Genomic DNA, 20,261 nt, shown 5'->3' with positions numbered 1-20,261 from the left:
ACTTCTTCACACACAAACTGCCTGGTAAAGCAAATCTCATCATTACACTGCTTGTGGTTGTGTAATGTCCAGCTTTGGTGCTTTTTCCTTGGCCCCACCATTCATGGTCTGTTTTGGGGGTTATAGAGGCTGTTACCAGCTTTGAGCTGGGAGGGTGCATTGACATTTCTCCGGAGGACAAGGAAAGTGCTGCAGAGGCCAGGATGTGATGGGGCTGTGTGGCTGTTAGGGTTTGTGAAGGGGATTTTAAGACTTAACATGAAATGAGGCATAGTGGAACAACAGGTATAAAAATTGATAGTTTTGATTGTGCTCTTTGTTGTCAAGACCACAGTAGTATTAAATGTGAACTACTGCCTATTGATTCCACAGCCGCACTGTGTTTGTCAAGGTGGAGGTGCAGAATGAAGACAATTCCTACATGGATAGGATAATATTTCAATTGCATTGAGATGTCATCTGCTAGGACTTTTTTCCTTCCTTATTTGGAAACTTGGTTTCCAAGGGATGCTTTCAGGAACAAAGCCCCAGGCAGTCCTCCTAACCTTGCATGCATTTAATCCTGAATTACCTACATTATAGGAAGTATTAAAGGTCCTATTTTTTGAGTAAAGCAAGCGTTCTGTAAAGGAAAGGATTTGTCCATTCCCATTCCTGGACCGTGTTTCTTGTGATGTATGTCTGGTAATTACAAGTCACAATTACCAGAGCTGTGCTGCTGCAAGGGAGTGTTCTCTCTTTAAATGACTTTTCAGCTCTAATGACTAGAGCAAAGCTTGTAAAAACGAACCCTAGAAGTTAAAAAACTAGAAGGTAGTTGGAGAGATTTAAAGGTCACTGTTTTGCTTTTTCATCCAGTACTATGAAATTCCAGAGCTTTATACATACATTCTAAAAATTTCTGGGGCTTACTGTGTTGGAATAAACAGAAATACGTCATTTGAATAGAAGCAGTGCCTTCTGCCAAGAGGTGCCATCTTCTTTAAAAAGCATAAATTAAATACAGCTGCTCATAAATGAAAGAGATTTATATGCATGTCTAAGTAACACAGTACCCACAGAAGCAAAATAATATACAATACCTGTATCTTACCTGTTTTTTATTAATTTGCAGTAGCAAAAAGCTGCCCTTGCTACGTAGGCTTCACAGTTGGAAACTACTTCTTTCTAACAAATGAGAGTGGAAGAAGTACCTTTTTTAGAATATAAACCACACAACCTGTTATAGATGCTAATGATTTATTATCTTAGGCACTTGAAGTGTTTTGATTAGATCTTGACAAGTTTGTCTGACGACAGGAATTTATTTCTCGATGCTGTAAGCTGTCAGCCTCGTGATAATTCACACATGGAATTTGCTCGGTACTCTTAAACTGTAATGAAATTTCAAATTATGGAGAACACAGACTTGAAAAGAATAACGACATGTAAGAGTAAGTTCTTTATTTATTAGTTATTAGTGGCTGTAACTTTTTGGTATCTTTGAAAAACTTTAAGCCAAATCCCATGTATTACTGATCAGACCAGCCAGTGCCTGTCAATAACATTGTTAGCCTTGTCGGTCAGCACAAACACTGGAGCTAAAGATGGAAAAGAGATTACCTTACCAATGTTACGGATTTGATTTGATTTTTTTTCCTATTGATTTTTTTCTTCAATATTTAGTGAAAAAACTGATTTATTTTTTTTTTTTCTTAGAAAGGATGAGAAACACATCCTGTAGATCAGCACCCTGACATGCAGTTAGTATTGGCTGTGCTGATGCTTGCTGGGCTCAGCCGAAGCGAAGCGGCCGGGGACGAGCACAGCCCCAGGTCCCGCCCGTGCCGATGTTTTTAAGGATAAAAACCTCAGCATCGAGGGCGGCGGCCGCGGCTGCCACCTGGCGGTGCCCGGCGGGAGCGCAGCCCGGCAGCCGGGCGGGGCCGGGGCGGACAGTGCCGGGGGGTGACAGTGCCGGGGGGAGAGGGGACAGTGCCGGGGGGTGACAGTGCCGGGGGGAGAGGGGACAGTGCCGGGGGGTGACAGTGCCGGGGGGAGAGGGGACAGTGCCGGGGGGAGAGGGGACAGTGCCGGGGGGTGACAGTGCCGGGGGGAGAGGGGACAGTGCCGGGGGGTGACAGTGCCGGGGGGAGAGGGGACAGTGCCGGGGGGAGAGGGGACAGTGCCGGGGGGTGACAGTGCCGGGGGGAGAGGGGACAGTGCCGGGGGGAGAGGGGACAGTGCCGGGGGGTGACAGTGCCGGGGGGAGAGGGGACAGTGCCGGGGGGAGAGGGGACAGAGCCAGGGGGTGACAGTGCCGGGGGATGAGCCATGTCCAGCCTGGGCAGTGCCGGAGATGAGCCATGTCCAGCCTGGGCAGTGCCGGGGGTGGACAGTGCCGGGGATGAGCTGTGTCCAGTCTGGGCAGTGCTGGGGATGAGCCATGTCCAGCCTGGGCAGTGCCGGGGGATGAGCCATGTCCAGTCTGGGCAGTGCCAGGTATGAGCTGTGTCCAGCCTGGGCACTGCCAGGGGAATGAGCCATGTCCAGCAATGCCCACGCCTGGGGATGCCCCCGGGCTACCGACTGCAATAAAAACAGCAAAATCCCCCGTCTGCCTTTGCTTGTGCTGCTGAAATGCAAAAATGTTGCTGGGAAGTGGAAGTTGTGTTTGGTCTCGAATTTTTTGTGATAATACGTAACACAGCTAATGTGTATGTTTAAAAAAATACCCCGAATCACCCCCAAAATCAACTCTATGGCATTAATTCTTCCTTTTGATGAGAGTGTGAGACCATCCTGCAGCAGCTGCAGGCACCCCACGTTCCACACTTCTGGAAGTGGTTCGGTCTGATGCTGATGAGGTATGTAGGACAGAATTAATTATTGCCTTATATGTGCTCAGGCTTGAATTTCAAAGTTATGTTTGCTCTGTTGAGTGCTTATGATTTTTTTGACTCCAAAGGCAATGGTTGTTTAGGCAAAATGAGCAACTTTTGTATCCCAGACTGTGCATTGTGAATGTGCAGCAGCAGAGCTGTGCAGTTCCACCCTGAGCATGCGCTGGGAAATGGCCAGCTCCTTATTCATTCCACCTCAGTCATTTATTGATAAATGAATTAGTGATATGTAATAAAAAGTAAAATTAACTCAAAGTTTTCATTCTTTTTTTTTCCAGAAAGAGCTCAGTCTCCCCAGAAGAGGAAGCTTGTAAGTATAATTATTCTTTATTCATCCCTTGGTTTGTTTTGAACATATATAGCTGTTCAGTTGTGGAAGTAATTTAGATGGGCAGATGCTCTGTTTCCTCTGTTAAGCATTTTCAAGAATCTGTCATGGGCTTGGAAACAGCTAGCTTGGATTTCTCTGAGGCTGAAGCCTCTATTCATTTCCTTAAGTGTAGCAGGAAAAGCAGTGGTAGTGTAAGCTTACTTCTAATTACCAGCTTGAGCTGATCCTGATATGGAAGTAGCTGTGGTGTTGAGTGTTGCCACTCCGACATCACTGAAGTGACTCCAGAGGAGTCACTGATTATTTATGCAGTATGGACAACTTTGATCACTGCTCTTCAAACAGTCTGTTGACAGAAGTCTAAGCACACAGCTCCTGGGCCACACAGGTCAGAGTGTTTGTGGAGCAGGCAGCCTGATAGAGGTAGCTCAATAAAGTAGTGCATGTCAGGAAAAGTAGGCTTTTAAAACTGTGATTTAAACAAACAGCAATTTTTTTAATGCATTATGATGCTTAAAGAATTTTAGTGAACTAACTTGTGTTTCAATGGTATTACGAGAGCTTAGCTTCTGCTATGCTTACAGATTTATGGTGGAAGAAATTGCATTATTGATTGCATTATATAAAAGAGAAAGCTTTTGTACTGCTGCCTGTTATTGCATTATGATTTAAAATTGTTTCCCAAAGCTTGTGGACTACAGACATGAAGCTCCCAAAGGCTTATAACCTTTCTTCCTCAGGTTTCTGGTTCTAATGAGAAATTATTTTCAGTCTTTCAATGTAAGCTTATCCCCTTTGTATGAGAAACAAAGTGTGTTTGGAAAATGCTGTGTAGAGCTAGTGATTCAGGGCTGAACAATACAGAGGATCAAAAGGTCTTTTTTTAAAAGTGGGGCATGACCAGACCTTTTTGTTTAGTTCATATGACAATGATAAACCGGTCAGGGAGTTATTTAAAGAACATGAAGCACTCACTGGTTTGGGTTTTTTTAACCAGTATGCCTCAAAAGCTGGCTTAACAAGATTTGAGAGATTGCTAAGACAGGTGGTGTTCATCATGTGAAGATTATGAAGGTTCTTTGATCAAATAGTGGAGCAGTGAGTTACCAGTAAGTTTTTTGTTTAATGTAACTTAGATATTTTTGCACAAAAACTTTTGGAATTGAAATTGAGGATGCCAGAGATATTCCAGCTCATTCCAGCATGGAGGTGGGTATGACACAAGACTACTTATGTATTTTCATTTGAGATATCTGAGATACAAATGAAGTGCTTCAGATGTGTAGTGTTTTAATCACTGGTAACTAAACCAAATGACTGAATATTTTATTTCTGTATTACTTAACTCCTGCAATTTTCATTACTTCACTTTCATTTTCTTCCACAAGTGAGTGCCTTTTAAGCTGTCACTATATGAAGAAATTTAGCAACCTGTGTCAAAGAGATCCAGGCCATAAATTTTAAGCACAAGGTTGCAGCTATTAGTGAGACTAAAAATCTATGAAGAATTGAAATGTCTTAGTTGCCTGTGTTATCTAGCTGATTATTTGATTGTATTTTCTGGAATTACAGATTCTATAGTCAAATCAAGTACCAAGTGTAGTCCAAAACCAAATGATGTCTTGTTGTTTGAGAAGTTTTAACTGTTCATGAAGTCAGTAGTGTATTGTGGCTGGTGTAGAGCTGTATTGATGCTGTACTATGAAATATACAGGCTCACTAAACTCTTGTGGAGTTGATCTGCATGATTTTGCATATCCCAGTATAAGAGTGCTTACTTGATTAAAAAAACCCCAAACCTTAAAGTTTTTGAATTAGAAATTAGAGAAATTTATATGAAGGGACTAATTATTATATACGCATATAATATAAGGTAAAAATGTACATGTATTATGTATAAATTTGTTCAACCATTCTGTCAAAAAGGGTGGCATTACATCTGTAGTCAGTTTTTAGTTCTTCTGGAGGCTTTTCCTCTGCTGGAATCAACTTAACAGTGAACCTCATAAACAAAAATAAATTCTGAAAATAAAATTTATTCTGAAAAGCTGCTGTTGTGCTGTGGCTGATGAACAGGGATAGTTTGGGTGTAGCCATGTCCTGATTCATTGACTGTCAGTCACTGACTTTTGCTCACCGGCAGAAGCACAGGCAGGAATGGACAGGAGGATGAAGTACCTGGCTTGGAGCCAGAAACCCTCAAGAGGTGCATCCATTTTCTGCACAAACTCCAGCCTTTGTAGCACTTCAGTAGCAATTGAATTATGTAGAGAAATCAGCCACTCAGCATTTTTTGTGTGCTAGTCTGGAGATTGGGGTGCACTTACTTCTGTAAAAAAAAAAAATCATATTTGGGGAGGCAGTAATTATTTCCAGCCTGCCAGAAACAGAATGAGGGCTTGACAATTGCTGCTGGTTTGGTGATTGCTTTGCTGTGTTGTTGAGTTAGAAAGGTTTTAGCCTGTGGATCAGCTCGGGTATTTGTCATTGCTGAATGGAAAAGGATGAGCTATTCCTGACAATGCTTCTAACTTTTTCTTTGTTTGACTCTCAATACTTCATATTTCCTGGGTCAGTATGGGTAATCTCTATTGCAGGAACTAATTATAAACAGGGACAACAACAGTTGCTGTGCTTATTTGTGCTGAGGAAAAGGAGTGGGATTACATGTCTCACTGTTTTTGTCAGGAGAACATGAGAAATTTTGTCACCTAAAGAAGGTCTTGGGTGGGAGTTGAAGAAAATAAATGGTGGGATGGAGCCTGTGAAGTCTGTTGATGAGTGTTGATGACTGTTTCCATATTAGCAGAAGGAAACACGGGCACACTGTAAAGGATGGCTTTGCACTTGGGTATCCAACCCTAATTTTGAAATAATAGCACAGAGTGAGCAGACATGTAAAACAGATGGGGGAATTGTATGCAGGGTGACATTAAGAGAAATGCCTTATAATTTAGATACCATTTTGTTGTTAATGGGCTTAAAGTGTTTGTGTTTCTATAGGGGGTTATGTTTAATGCACTAAAGGAGATGAAACTCAGCTGAGTTGCAGGCTGCTAAGAGACTGAATAGTTAGGGAACAGGAATAAGTAGTTATATTTTGTCTCTAATGTAGTTCAATAATCAGAGTTCAAAGTTTTCCTTTAATGAATTATGCATATAAATGTATTGGTTATGTTTTTCCCCATGCTTTGTTCACAAAAGAAATAATTACCATTCATGAATATTTTCTTTAGTTTCAAATAGCGAATGTGGAGTGATAGACTCAAACTTTGATCTCCAGCCTATTAGTTGAAGTGGTTTAATTATTTTCAGCCATTATCCTGTTCTGTTCTCTGTGAAGAGATTGGTTTTTGTGTTGTTGGCTGCAGCTTTTCTGTGGTTTTGATGTGCACCTGCACACAAATCGCAGCAGAGACGCTTCAGACTTGAAAGGACAAAGGTGGGGACTTTGCAGCAGGAGCATCCTGTGGTGGAGCACCTCTGTGTGTTGGTGTGTTTAAGAGCAGTTCAGCACCCAGATCAGGCTGCAAACTGCATTTCATTGTGGCTGCAGGATGCCCAGCACCAGCCCAGAGCTCACTATTGCCTCTGCTTGCCTCCTTGGCTGAGCAGTAGTCACTAAATCCAGTTGGGGTTGCCCTTGAGCCATCTGGATCCTTGTTCAGTACCCCAATAATAGTAAATTAATAATAAATTCAGTTCTTTATAACATGAACATTATTGACCTGTTCAGGCTTTTTAATGAAAAATGTGGGTTTATATTTTAAATCCTCATGGTTTTTAAGGCAGGGTTCATGGTGTGAGTTGCTGTAATTTTGGTGCTCTCTAAATGTAAAATTTTCTAAAAAGAAAATACAGCTTTTCTCATATTATATCCAAATTTGAAAAGAGTAATTTCCTCAGCAAACTAAATTTACTAAACCAGTTTCTAACTTCAGCTGTAAGGTTTTTTTTTTTTTTTTTTGTTAATTATTTCCTGCTATCAACCATCTGTATCAAATATACTTTAAAAGGCTGTATACAAATGGAAAAAGAAAATGGAGGCATAAGAAACATGAAAAAATAGTTTTAATCCAGAATATATCCAGTAAAAATACACATTTATATGAACCAAATATTACAGACTGTTGTTTTGATGGTGATTGGTGCTGGTAAAGAGTAGTATTTACCTTAAGTTTTTATGTCTGTCTCTGAAATATAGTAAGCAACATAAAAGTGTTTGCTGAAGATGTGTGCAAGCTTTTTATGGTGGTCTTTATTCCTTCTAATCACTTTTTAAGGCAGCTTATGTCCCCTGTGGGACTTGTTTTCTCTCATTCTCTCCCTCCTTCTCTGCATTACCATTCTACTTCAAACCTCTGAAGATTCTTAGTTTCTGCTGCCCTAGACATTTCTGAGGGGGTTTCATTAAACAAGTCTTCATCATAATTTGTTAAACTTCCCCTCAGCTTCCTGACAGTAAAATAACGCACTAACACACCAAGGAATTTCTTTGGGGCGATATGCTGAACTACTTGTATTCTTTTTAATGCTTACACCTTGGAAACAATAAGAAGTTTGATGGCAGGAAAGAAAATTTCTGGCTTTAGTGCTGGTTTACGTCTTCGTGCTGCCATGCTCAGGTGCTGTGGGAATTTCCTCTGTATCTGCAGAGAAATGGAGTATATAACTCAGTTTCTGCTCGTCTTGGCGGGTGAGTGTTTCTGCTGGTGATGGATCGATGCCGTTTCCCTGCCAGGAGCAAGTGCCATTGTCCCAAGAGTGGGAAAGCCAAAGTGCAGGAAGTGGATGAAAAATGGTTCTGAAAAGGAGTAGGGAATTTTGCTGCTGTTGCATCTGTTCTGATTTGGATCTGGGAATAGAGTAAGAAATAATTCCTCTAGTCAATGCATTTTGCTTGTGGTGCTTTATATAGATGGGGAGAGAAAGAGGTGCACTCTTCTGACCACCCCATCCTTCTCTGGGCTCGTAGAAGCAGCTCACAAGCAGCAGGTCAAAAATAAACTGCTGCTCTTAAGCTGATCCATGGGGCTGGTTCTGGAGGTGGAACGTGCCAAATTATTCTTGTGGGGCTCCACAGCAGTGCTGCTATTCCTGTATTAGGCTTTAAAATTTATTTGAAAGCATTGTTTCTTTAAAAGAGGTGATTTGGTCAATCAGGAGTATTTTGGTGTTATGTATAGACTGTATTCTCAGAGACAAAGAATTTATGGAGGTTTTCATCAAGGATTTAAAAGTGGAAAAAGTATTTTGCGCAGTTTTTTATTGTCAAGTTTCCACTACTTAATCCAGGCTCTCATTTAATAAGTACAATAGAATTATACGTAGCATACCAAATTTGTACTTTTTGTTGCTTGCTGTGCTGCCTTACTCCAGAGGCACAGAGTGGGGGGCAGGGGCTTTGCTTGTGTCAGGAACAGCCACCCCTGGCCTTTTCCTCAGCTGGTGCTCTTTTTTCCTCCTTGCTGAGAGAGACTGGGATTTTGTAGTGTGTCAGAATCCTGGGAGGGTCTGAAGATCGGAGCTGACACCTGGAATTTGACTTGGTTGATGATTACTAGTGAATGGCAGCCTAAATACAGCCTTGAGCACGTTATAAAGCCCATCAGACACACATGGAAACTTTTTTTGGGAAAGTAACATTCTTACAAATACACATTTAAAAATGCTGGCCATCACTTGGGGCAGTTTTGTTAACAGCACAACACTGATTTTGAGCTGGCTGAAGTTGCTGTTCTCAAGCAGAAGCGCGAAGGGAACATTTCCTCCCAAGCGAAGGTGTTCCCCTTCCTCCCCTGCAGCCTGCGGCCCCCAGGCTGTTCTGGGTGCTGCAATCCATGAAGTTTGTGTCTGGGGCACAGCTTGGGACTCGCGGGAGGATGTTTTGAGCGGCAGGCTGCTCGTGCAGCGGCGGGGATTGATTTCTGGCCGAGGGCTGGTTCACGTGTCCCCGCGGCGGCAGCAGCTGCTCCCCGCGCCCCGCTCGGGCCGTGCCGGGCTCTGCGAGTCCCCGGCTGCTCCCTGAGCTCCCCGCCAGAGCCCTCTCCGTGTGCCATCGCCGTCCCGCTCTCTCTGCCTTTAGTTCGGTTCGGAAAGCTGGTCTTGCTCCCGCCGGCCCGGGGCTTGGTTGGCGCTGATGAGCGGCGGGACCTGCCGGGCTGTCACAGGTCAGGTGTCCCCCCGTGTCCTGGGCTTGCCGCCACCTTCCTTTCCTTCTGCCGGGCTCCTTTTCCTTTCGCCGGATGCCGTGAACAGGCTCGCAGAAGATTTTTTTTTGATCCGCATTTTTTTTTTTAAATAAATAATTAGTTTTTTGACATGAGCCGTGTGATTAATCTGGACCATTACTGAACTCCCGAGGTCTCTGTGACACTGGGGGTGTGTGAAGAGCTTGGAATTGCACTGATTGTTCTGTGCCCTGCGTTGGAGTGATAACAGTGGCCTCTCCTTCCCAGCCCTAAGCCTCTTATGCTGGGAAGAGTCATATCAGTGTATCAGCACAATGATGAAGCGGAGGAAGCAGAGGCTTGGAGCCCCATCTCTGCGGATCCAGTAAGGACTGTTGTCAAAAATAAATTGCACTTAATCATTTCAGATTGAAGCTATGAAGAAGAAAAACTGGCCAGTATTTTCTGTGGCCGATAGACATTGCTTTGATTTGTTAGAACTTTGTCTGTTATACTTATTTGGCTGTACACGGAATTTCATTTTGGAAGCTTTAGCATTTTACTTTTGTGGAGTATTAACCATGAAGTATAGCCAAAAAAAGCAATGTTTCAATGTTTTTAGCTGGGATAAATTGTGGTTAGATTTTGTCCCAAGCATTAGTGTAGTAAAACTGAATGTTTGTAACTCTGTCTTTCTAGTTTGATCATTCTTTAGATTTAAAAAGTACTATTAATAATCTGTCAGAAAGCTGTCACAGTGTTAAAATCTTCAGAAACCTGTGCTACCTTCTAGAATTAAGAAAATGCTATTGAAAACTTCTAGATTTGAAGCAAGAAGTCTTAACTTACGTTGCCACATGTATTTCTAAAATGGAATCTTAACAAGCATTTCCTTTTTAATGCTTGTGTCCTTTATAAATGCTTTGAAATCTACTAATTCATATTCCTAGTTATGGTGTTCATAATTATATTTATTATTTCTATTAGGTAAAATTAAGGAAATAGTATATTTAATACTGTGTTCATAAGCAGAGGAGCTGAAAAAAATCTATGGTGTAGTCAGTGGAGGGAGGAGCAGAGTAAAAGGCAGGCTTAACCTTTCCTGTCTGCAGACTGTAAAGCTCATCAGCTGTTTAAGCAGAGATTGCTGGTGGGGAGGATTTTCAGTATGTAAAGGTTGCTTTACTGATAAGTATTTGGATTCATCAGGAAATTTAAAGCTAGGAACATGGACAAACATGCTTGACTTCAGGACTCTAAGTGTAAAATATCTGAATTTTAAACAGAACTGAAGCATGCCTCAAATTTCCATTTTGCTCACTTTTGTGTTTAAATATGGTAAAGAGAAACTGTTTTTCAGCCCTCAGTCAAAAAATCAAAGTTACAGATGTGAGAATACAGTGGCACTAATTTGTATTCTAACACATAAGCACACTTTGTAATACCAATAATTGTAAGTTAACTTTTACTTTATTTCTAGTGAAGGACACCTCATCGTGTATAGTTCACTAAAGTAGGTGTTAGAAGCTCTGCTCTGTGTTTATGTACAAGTCTGTGTGCAGCTTTTTGAGAAACAGCTACTTTGAGACCTTTTCTGTGCCCTGTGTGAATACAAATGTGCCTTGGCTGCTGACCCTGCAAAAGCAGGAGAGTTCACAGAGCTGGGCACCAGCACCCTCAGCTGCAATCCTGATGCTACTGTGGATGTGCTGTGGACATGTCACTTAACCTCTTCATGCCTCAGTTTCCCCACTGCTAAAATTAGAATAAAGCCACTTTGCAGTGCTGCTTTCAGTTCAGCTTAATTAGTTGTTGCTCTAAAACAACTGCCACTGCTAAATGTCGTTTTCTAGTTAATGGTTTGTGTAATTCATATTTTCACAGTTGTGTGTTTTGGTCATTGCCACAGGCGTGGCATGGAACCATGGCTCCCAAATTGTGAGGACAGTGATAGAAATGGTCTGTGTTTGGTGCTGGTGCCATTATCAATTTGTTCTTTTTTCTCAGTTAAACATTTTGTATTAGAGATTGACAATGGTGTGTATTCCAGAAAGACTGGAAATCACTGCAAGCAAGGATTTGGATAATTCCAGATTGGAGGTTTTTTATAGTGGAAAAATAACATTGAATAGATATTAAATTGACTGAAAAACACTTTTTGGTTTGGATGATAATGGAAAGGAATGACTTTTGACCACTTAATTTATTGCATTTGTTTAGAAGATATAACTTGTATTTTGGAATTATTTTTTTTTTCTTTATTGAAACAGAAGATGTGATATTGACCCTGATTTTTTTTTTCTACTGTGATACCTTGTCAGAATCTCCTCTCCTTTGTTCTCCCACTGCCGAGGAAATGATGTTCATCAGCACATGTTCTCTCCTACATCTGCTCCAGGTCTGCAGCATCTTAAATTCCCATTTAGTGCTGACTGTGCACTTGTCACTTCTCCTCTAGTATTTTACCTGAACTCAAAAGCCCAGAGCAATCCATCTAGCCCGTGCTACAGCCATCCTTTTCAGTGGAGGTAAGGAGAGGTATCAACTAGGAACTTCTAACAGTTTGGTGTTGGCATAATCATCTATGAACTTAACAGCTTTGCAGTTCAAGAGAATAACATCTAACAGAAGGTAGCAGCTTCCTAGTCACAACTTACTTCCAGCCATTTAGTGTTCAGGTTGATGTTGCTTATTGGGACAAATTTTTTGTAATTTGTGTTTAGGCCCTATGTAGGTAAGAAGATAAATTGGATTAAAGAATGGAAACTTGTCTGCTGGTGTGTGCATGCGTGTTCCAGGTGGCACCTTGTGTTGGCACCTGTGCAGCTTGTACCTTGCAGCAGAGGAGCCCTCACAGGCATGTCTGGTGTCAGGAAAATGCAACTTAAAAGTAAAACAGCCTAAAGTAGGGTCCTTAAAAACCGCTATGTGTGTCTGTGCTAAATACTGCACCCTCTTCTATTCCCTGGAAATCCACTCTGCTTTCTTACAGAGGCTGGCAGGCTGAAGCCTCCAAGCACAGGGTATACAAAGGATAAGGAGTAGAATCAAGCTTGTTGTTAGCAGGCTTGAGTGAAGGATACAAGAGTTTCGGAAGCAAAAATAACCCAAACCAGCTCACTTTATATTAAAGCACTTAACAGCTCAACTGATACATTTTCCCTTCAGGATTAGCTCTTGCTTCTCATTGTGCTTGTATGGGACAAGCACAGCCATCAGCTGCCCCAGTGGAATACTCCAGCTTCTTCACTAAGAGGAAATGCCACCAGCTCTCAGGGGGACAGTCCCAGGCAAAGGCTCACACACGCTGGAGGTCTCTGCCTGTGCGGTTATGAAACCAGAGCTCAGGGGTACCTGCTTAAAACTTGAGCCAGCACAGCACCCAGAGGGCTGGTTTTGAAGTTCACATGCTGCAGGGTGGATGTGGCTGGTCAAATTTCAGTTACTCATCAGGTGGTAATGCAATAGCCCCTGAATCTAGATGTTATTTCAGAGGGAGGTTGGTTTTGCTGGCCAGCTCTAGTAGGACTAACTAGAAAATGTGAAGTTGAACTATTTTAGGCTTCTACCCCTTTAATGCAGGGTAATGTATGTGATATCTGTTGAGTGGAAATCGGGTTGTCAGCAGAGGAAAGGGACATTGCATGTGTCTGTCCTCATTGTGCATGGCCATGGGGAGAGGCTTGCCCAGCCTCTGCTGCTTTCCCTGCACGTTGGGCAGCAATTGGTGACAATTCTTAAGAAGGTGCTCACTTTGGCAGCACTTGGGGGAAGTGAGGGGCAGTGACTACAGATCAGTCTCCTAACATTTCAATGTCATGACTATCAATCTAATTTTAAATGAATTTTTATTATTTAAAGGCTGGTATTAGGTAATGTTCCTTTAAACAAGGGTGATTAAACTCGATTAAATGCTGTTTAGCCTTGGGGCTAATTAACAGACTGGTAAGTGTCAATTAAATATCAAGATTAGATTATTGTTAAAGTCAGTTGAGAACTGTTCCTTTTGGAGATGAGATCTGATGATTATTGACTATTTTCAAGAGCCTTTTTGGTACTTATTGCTTTTTCTTCGTCTGAGAAACTTTCCATTTTCAGGGTTCTGACATGGGTCAGTGAATAATTTTCTCTTTAAGAACAGTTCATATAAAAGTCTTAATAGCAAGCTTTATTCCACTGTTACTATGGACTCCTTGATAATAATATTTTTCACATATGGGGACCTTCCAGCCATCTGCTCTTTAAATACTGAATGGTTGATGATTCACAGATACATGGTTCTGTGGAAGAGCTTAGGTCGACTATAATAAGTTTTTATTTTTGTCGTTGTTGCTTTCACCTGTGCAGCTCTTGATCCTGTTTTATCCTGTATTTCTTTGTTGTAGTTTTGTTTACTTGGTTACGGTGCCAGTGATAGCCATTCCTGCCTGCTTAGAGCAAAGGTTCATCTTGGCAAGTTACCACTGTCATTGATCTGCTCAGCTTAGCACCTCAGGTTAGCCAGGCAGTGATTCATTTCCATGGCTCTACAGAGAACTGCTGGAAAATGTAACAAGAAAAACTTGTGCCTTCACTTTTTACCTTTGGTATATTGCATTTGCAAGAATTTGCACATATTTTTCCTTCTTCCCTATATTTCCTGGTGCCATCGATAATTTTATGTCGACAGATGAACAACTGTTGGTGTATCTGATGTCAAGACAGATGGCGTGGAAGTTCGTGGCTTCTGAAAGAATTAATCTAATTAAGATTGAAAATATTTTATACATAACCTTTGAACAAATGAAAATAATGTAAACCTTGCAAAAGAGTAAAAGGAAATATGGTCTGATTGCAATAAAAACAAATTGATAACAGGTGGGATAAGATTGCTGTAGTTGATGGAAATGTGGGTTGGAATTAAGGTCATGCATCTTTAGGAAGAAAAGAGAATTACATCCAGAATTAAACAAGTGCTGATTCTTGTCTTTGGGATCTGGCTTGCACTCTTCTAGGGGTAACAGGAAAGTCAAATTACTGAAGAAGAAAATGAGGCCATGATTCACAGCTGGTCTTCTTTATGAGCTGGCAAATCCTTGTGCACCCATATTAGTCCTTTAATTTAACCAAAATATGAATTTACAGAATTTTTTGATATCAAGTTGCCTAAGAGATGTCATGAATTGGTTGTTCTAACTTGGAAGTGATGAACTGTGAGATTAAAGGAGAGTGCAATTACCCCCATTCTAGAAAACGTTACATTCTGTTTAACACTCTCAGTAAGATACCAGTAATTCTAGAAGCAGTTTAATTTGTTTGTGGTAAAAGGGATGAAAGTGTCCAGGTGCAGTTTTTCTGGCATCTCTGAGTGCTGCAGCTGAGGTGAAGTCTCAGTGGAAATTTGCTTCAATTTCCTAACAAACCAAGGGAAGAGTTGGCTTCAGCTGGATCATTCAAGGGGCATTTTCTTGTGCTATTTCAATTTCATAAATTCATGCCAGTTGTGAAACATGTTCTTATAGGGATGTGTGGTGGAGGTTATTTTTATAGGAGTGTTTTGCCTTGGAAATTCTAGCTTTAATGAAGTCTATTGGAAATAGCTATTAAAAATTTTTATAGCTTTGTAGAATAGTTTAATAGATTTTTTTTCTTAGTCTGTACAAAATCTGGTCACCATTTGTGGATGTGATGGTGACCAGACCCTTGCTGTCTTATTTAAGTAAAACAAAATGGGAAACCTAATGTTGCTCCAAAATAGTCTTTAAGCACACTACATAATTACTTGATCAGTGTGTAATTACAATGTTATGAGTTTTATATAATTAGGATTTTATGGACATCTGTGATATAATTTAAGAATATATTAATTTATTTACTTAAAAAGCCTATTCTAGGAAACAAGCCTTTAATCAATAAGTGTGGTAAGTAACAAGAATATATTATACATAGACATTCAGCAAATGTCCTGGAGGGCTGCCTGCCTTTATTTAAAGCCTTTTTTGTACAAGCTGTTGCAGTGGATGAGGGGAAACCTATATTTAGAGCTGTGGCTTGTTTGGGTGTATGAGTGAGGTTGGGTGGGCAGTGTCCTGGGTGAATCTGCTCCATTGCAGTGAATGCAGTGGGCTTTCCAGATGTGGAGGGTGCTGGTCAGCAAATCCTCACCAAAGGATGGGGATGGGGATATCCAGCTTCTTGGAATGGGTGTTCTGTTAGACCGTGGTTCTTTATCTTGTGTGTGAGGATTGCTGATGTGCCTCGGTGAGGGTCTTGTAACTCCAGTCCTGCTGCTTCAAGGCAGATGCAGAAACCCCTTCTGTAGCATAAGGATGAATTCTTGTACACACATCCCCAGATTACCTGAGGTTTGGGATTTGAGGACTGCATGTATTTTACAACATCAGGACCATAACTAACAGAATTTCCTTATTTTTAAGGAAGATCAAAAACATTTCAGAATTCAGACTTGATAAGTTTCCTTGTTTTTATTCTGAAATACCTCAAGGCTTATCAAATGTTGATGGTTTCCTATCTTTGCTTAAATTTTGCTTAGTGTAAAGTCACTTGATATGATATGGGTTTAAAACAATTTTTTTTAGTTAGAAATTCCTATTTGACAAATATTGGAGGACTAATGAAGAGTCCTATATTCAGTTTGAATGACATTTGGAAATTGTTCTGGTTTTGCAGTCAGTATTATCCTCCTGGTTTAGTGCTTGATTTGGTACAGGTTCTGCTTTCTTAAATGTGCTCAATAATTGGTCAGAGTTGACTGCAAGACAGCATAATGTCACTTTTGGAAACAGTGTAGATCAGCAATTCAAGAATAATGAGAAACAGAACAACTTTGTGGATATATCATTATGCATAATGTGAAATGATGAATTTTGAGTAGGTAAGCTTTTGGCAACTGAATTCTAATCTACATCTCACATTGAACGAACGAGTTTCCCAGAATTAATTTCTTTTTTTAATGGAATTTTTTTTCCTTATTCCTTTTCCTTTGTACTGGTTATTATTCTTGGGAATCATTTTTCCCATCTAAGAAACTACATGGGAGGGACAAACTGGTGATACTTGAAATGTGACAGGCTCAGATAAACTTCTTGTGTATCTTGAGCTGATGGGAAACTGTTTGTTTACTTTAATGTCATTGGGAATATTGAGGCATGGTGGCCTAAATGGTATAATTTTTTCATGCGAAGGCATTATGTAAATGCAAAAATCCCTGCATCCTGCCTGGAGCTGCAGTAGCAGAAGAGTTAAACCCTGGGGTTTGGAGCCCGAGGTGTGAATTCCTGTCTCCTTCCAGGCTCACCATTTGGCTGCCCTCCATGGGACCAATTGTAAATCATAACCTGGTGGTTTGACCTGGGAAATTGGAAGCTCCCAGAGGGGAGTTTGTACTTGTGACTTTAGAAGTTGGAGAGCTTTACTGTCTGTTGGCCATTTCAACTATAAACCATATAAGGTTGTGGGTCATAACTGGGTTTTCTATATAATCATGTTTGAAGGCTGTGATCTGCTGGTGCACCTGTGTATGAGCTGACTCATTTACTACCCCTGCCCTGTTCAGAGTTTGGGACGGTTGGGACAAGTCAGCAACTTCCAGGGAGGAATGAAGAGCTCAGAAGGTTCTTAAGAGACTGTAGTAAATATTGAAGCATTTCATTTTCTGTCCTTATCCTCAAATAACAGTGAGTTCCTCAAACGACAGTGGTGTGCTCAGTTCTGTATAAAATTTTTCCTTCCAAGTCGTCTCCTTCAAAGACTTTTTGATCTTGAATGCAGATACAGAAACAACCAGAGCACTGAAAGATTCCTGGCAAGGGAATAGTTCTGAGAAAGAAATAAAATTCTTAACCAGACAGTCATATGCTTATTATTGTTGATAGACAGTGCCATGCATTTTCCAAGATTTGTTTTTAATTGGACTATGAGGCAACCAGGAACTATTTTTAGTTTTAATTTGGAAAATAAGTGAGTGTGCAAAGAAGCCTGTTAATGTCCTGTGCTGAAGCACTAATAGTAGAGATGTACTAGCAGTGAGTAGCTGGTGTCACCTTCATGGCCTGGAGCTGGGGGGTAACAGAGGTTATTTTACACAGCTGTGTGTGTCAGCCCAGGACTGTTCCTGTCCATGAACAGCAGATTCCTTTACAATATGTTTCCTTAAAAAACTGCTTTTTGAAGACATGTGTTATAATTTTAATTTAGTTAGATAAACCATTTAGATAAATCAATATTAACCTGTAAGTTTAAGGAAGGTTTAGGATATAAAGAAGGAAAGAGGATCTCAGGGTAACTTTTCACCAATTTTTGGAATGGTGTCCCATTTCAGCTCTGTCTTGCTATCCTGAGCTATGGTGAACTTCTGTCTCAAATTTATGCTTCTGTTTGAATATTCATAACTACCATGCCAGAGGGCCTGCAGACTTCATCTGCTGTAAATGGACCCACTCGTGCTCTCTTTTCTACAGGCTGCATCTGTGCTCCCTTTTGCTTCTGTATCTCTCTGTTCCTGTTTTTGTTCATTCATCTCAAATATGCTCCTTTTAGTGCTCCAAGTTCTCTCTTCCCCTCATTTATCTCCTGAAATTTTGCTACTTTGGCTAGTTGTTATTATTCTGTCATTCAATCCCTTGTGTGGTACTTGAGAGCATAATCTTCTAACCTAGTTTACATTACACTGTCATTATGAATTATTAATGTTCTAAAATAAAATCTTCAAACCGTAATCTTCGCTGTGGTGAAAGAGCTCTGCATGCTTTTGTTTCCTTCCTGTTCTCCCTGTCCTTTCCTTTCTTCAGACCTTTAGGTCTTTAGAGCAGGGATGTTATTGATCCAGCCGTCTGAGAAAGACTTGCTGTGCACTGAGAATTGCATTGTCACATCTCTGGGCTGAGATGGGCATTTATTTATATAAACACCAAAAAAGCTGGTTTTGGAAGTAATCCTTTTGATTCTCATCAAAGACACGCTGCATAAGTAGAAGTGATAATGTATGTTTGGGTTATAGCTTGCCTGAGAAGGTGAATATTATTTTTTGTAGTCCTTATTGCATTCTTGTTTTTGTTCCTGAGATTCTCACTTTTATTTGTGAGCAGATGAGAAGTTTAAAATAGCAGAACAGGTCAAGGTATAATTCTCAGCAAATTTTTAGGGCAAAATTTTCCACTGAAAGGAATCTGATAAAAGTCCCTACTCCCTTTCCTCCACACTTCATTTCAATGCAACCGCTCGCCCATTCTGCCTCCGAGAGGCTGGAAGATTCCAGAATCATTAAACGTCCAATTTTCCGAGTGAATCAACACACAAATATTGACCAGAAGTGTTCCTTTAAAGTCACGAGTGTCTGCACTGCCCTCGCAGAGAACTCACAATTAGTTTGGGCAGAACATGCAGTCGATTAGAGCCGCGCTCGGCGTGGAGGAGCAGCCCCAGCCCGTGGGGACGTGTCCCGGCCTGCGCCCCATGGCTGAGCGCGCACAGCCTCGGCTGGTGGCAAGATGGATCTCAGGAGTGGGACCTGTCGCTTCTGCAACTTCCCCCTTCTCGTCAGGAGCAAGGGCAGCTGCCGGCTGGGCCGCAGGACGCCGCAGTCGGTGTTGTACATCGTGCTCTTGTAAGTGGTCGCTGATGGCAGGAGCGTTCAATGGTGTTGGAGCTGAGGGAAGGGAAGGGAATGGAAGGGAAGGAAGAGTGTTCTCTGGACACGCAGGTGGTGTTGGTTTGCACGCCTCATCTGTGCTCTCCTCGCTTGTGTGTTTGTTTAGGAGCCTGTGTGTTGTGCTAAATACTTTGGCCAGCTGGAAGGAGGATTTGCTTTTTTTACCGGCTGCGTTTTAATAGGTAGTGCAGAAAGTGTTTTTTTAGTAGGAAGTGTTTTTTTAAAATTGTATACATTTGTGCTTAAATATTAATTTTTTTCCTTTCTCTCATCTATCAAATCTACATCTCCTAATAAAAATTTGTAAGAAAAGAAAAGGAAGTGAATACAAGATGGATATTCCCATTTATTAACACTTTCTCCTTTTCTTTATATATGAGATGGTTTGAAAGGTCATTCGTGAGGTGGGTTATGAAAGTAATTTATTTTAAACCAAGAAGTTTTGTTATATATTTTTGTTTCTAGCTCTATTATTTAGATTTATTGTGCCGTTTTTTAATGGTTACAGTAGAGTGTAGTAAGATATAGCATTGCAAACTGATAAATTTTGGTTTTAGTATTTCAACATGAATGTTTCTCTGGAGACTGCAGAAATCATTAGGAGTTCCATATCTGTCCATTCTGTACTTTATTTCAAAGCTGTGAATTCAGTTTGAGTCAATTTATCTTAATTTATTAAATCTGCTTCTGTGTTCTCACATTTATGTCTCCACTTATATATAGGTAGGCACAGATGTTAAAAGTCATATATAAAATAAGTGTCTTCATTCAAGACCTTCTAAATAATATGTGTATTTTAGGAGACCTTGGTTTTGTAATGAATCATCTTTGTGGGTTTCTCAGAATTACAGTAGAACAGTTGATTGAGTTGTATCAGTCTGTAGTTATTTAAAAATCTGTGGTCCAGGCTTGTTCTCATGTTGGATCTGTTTATATGTTACATATTTTCCTGAGGCTCACAACCTGAAGTACTTTGTCTGACAGTTGATGATATTTTATCACAGTTTTCCCAGACTTTAAGATTAAAAGCTAAGCTTTTGCTGTGAAGATTCATAGTATTCCAGAGGAATGGCTAAAATAGGGGCCAATTTCTCTTAAAAATGCATGTCCAAATAAGGATGTAATTCTGCCTTTAAAACTAGATAAACTTATTCTCCTTTTTTTGTGTGTATGTGTGTCTACTGGCACCCCTGATGTTTCCCAAGCATGGTTTTGGTTTCTCATGTCTC

General features: G+C 40.8%; 1 protein-coding gene across 6 annotated transcripts in view; it reads left to right on the top strand.

Moving 5' to 3' along the window:
* Positions 1 to 20,261, top strand: part of MAST2 (microtubule associated serine/threonine kinase 2) — a 186,746-nt gene that overhangs the window by 77,869 nt on the left and 88,616 nt on the right. For 5 of the 6 annotated variants that reach the window (XM_083867704.1, XM_083867703.1, XM_083867707.1 and 2 more), the window contains one exon: positions 3,161 to 3,192. In XM_083867704.1, coding sequence (XP_083723830.1) covers positions 3,161 to 3,192 — 32 coding nt within the window. Of the gene's footprint in view, positions 1 to 3,160; positions 3,193 to 11,361; positions 11,912 to 20,261 lie in introns of those variants that run through there. The other variant, XM_083867705.1, reaches the window with a different exon arrangement.

The sequence above is a fragment of the Zosterops lateralis genome (genome assembly GCF_965231275.1).
Source record: "Zosterops lateralis genome assembly, chromosome: 9".
NCBI classification, from domain to species: Eukaryota; Metazoa; Chordata; class Aves; order Passeriformes; family Zosteropidae; genus Zosterops; species Zosterops lateralis.
The sequence above is the reverse complement of the archived record's forward strand: the minus strand, read 5'-3'. Positions and strand labels throughout refer to the sequence as shown.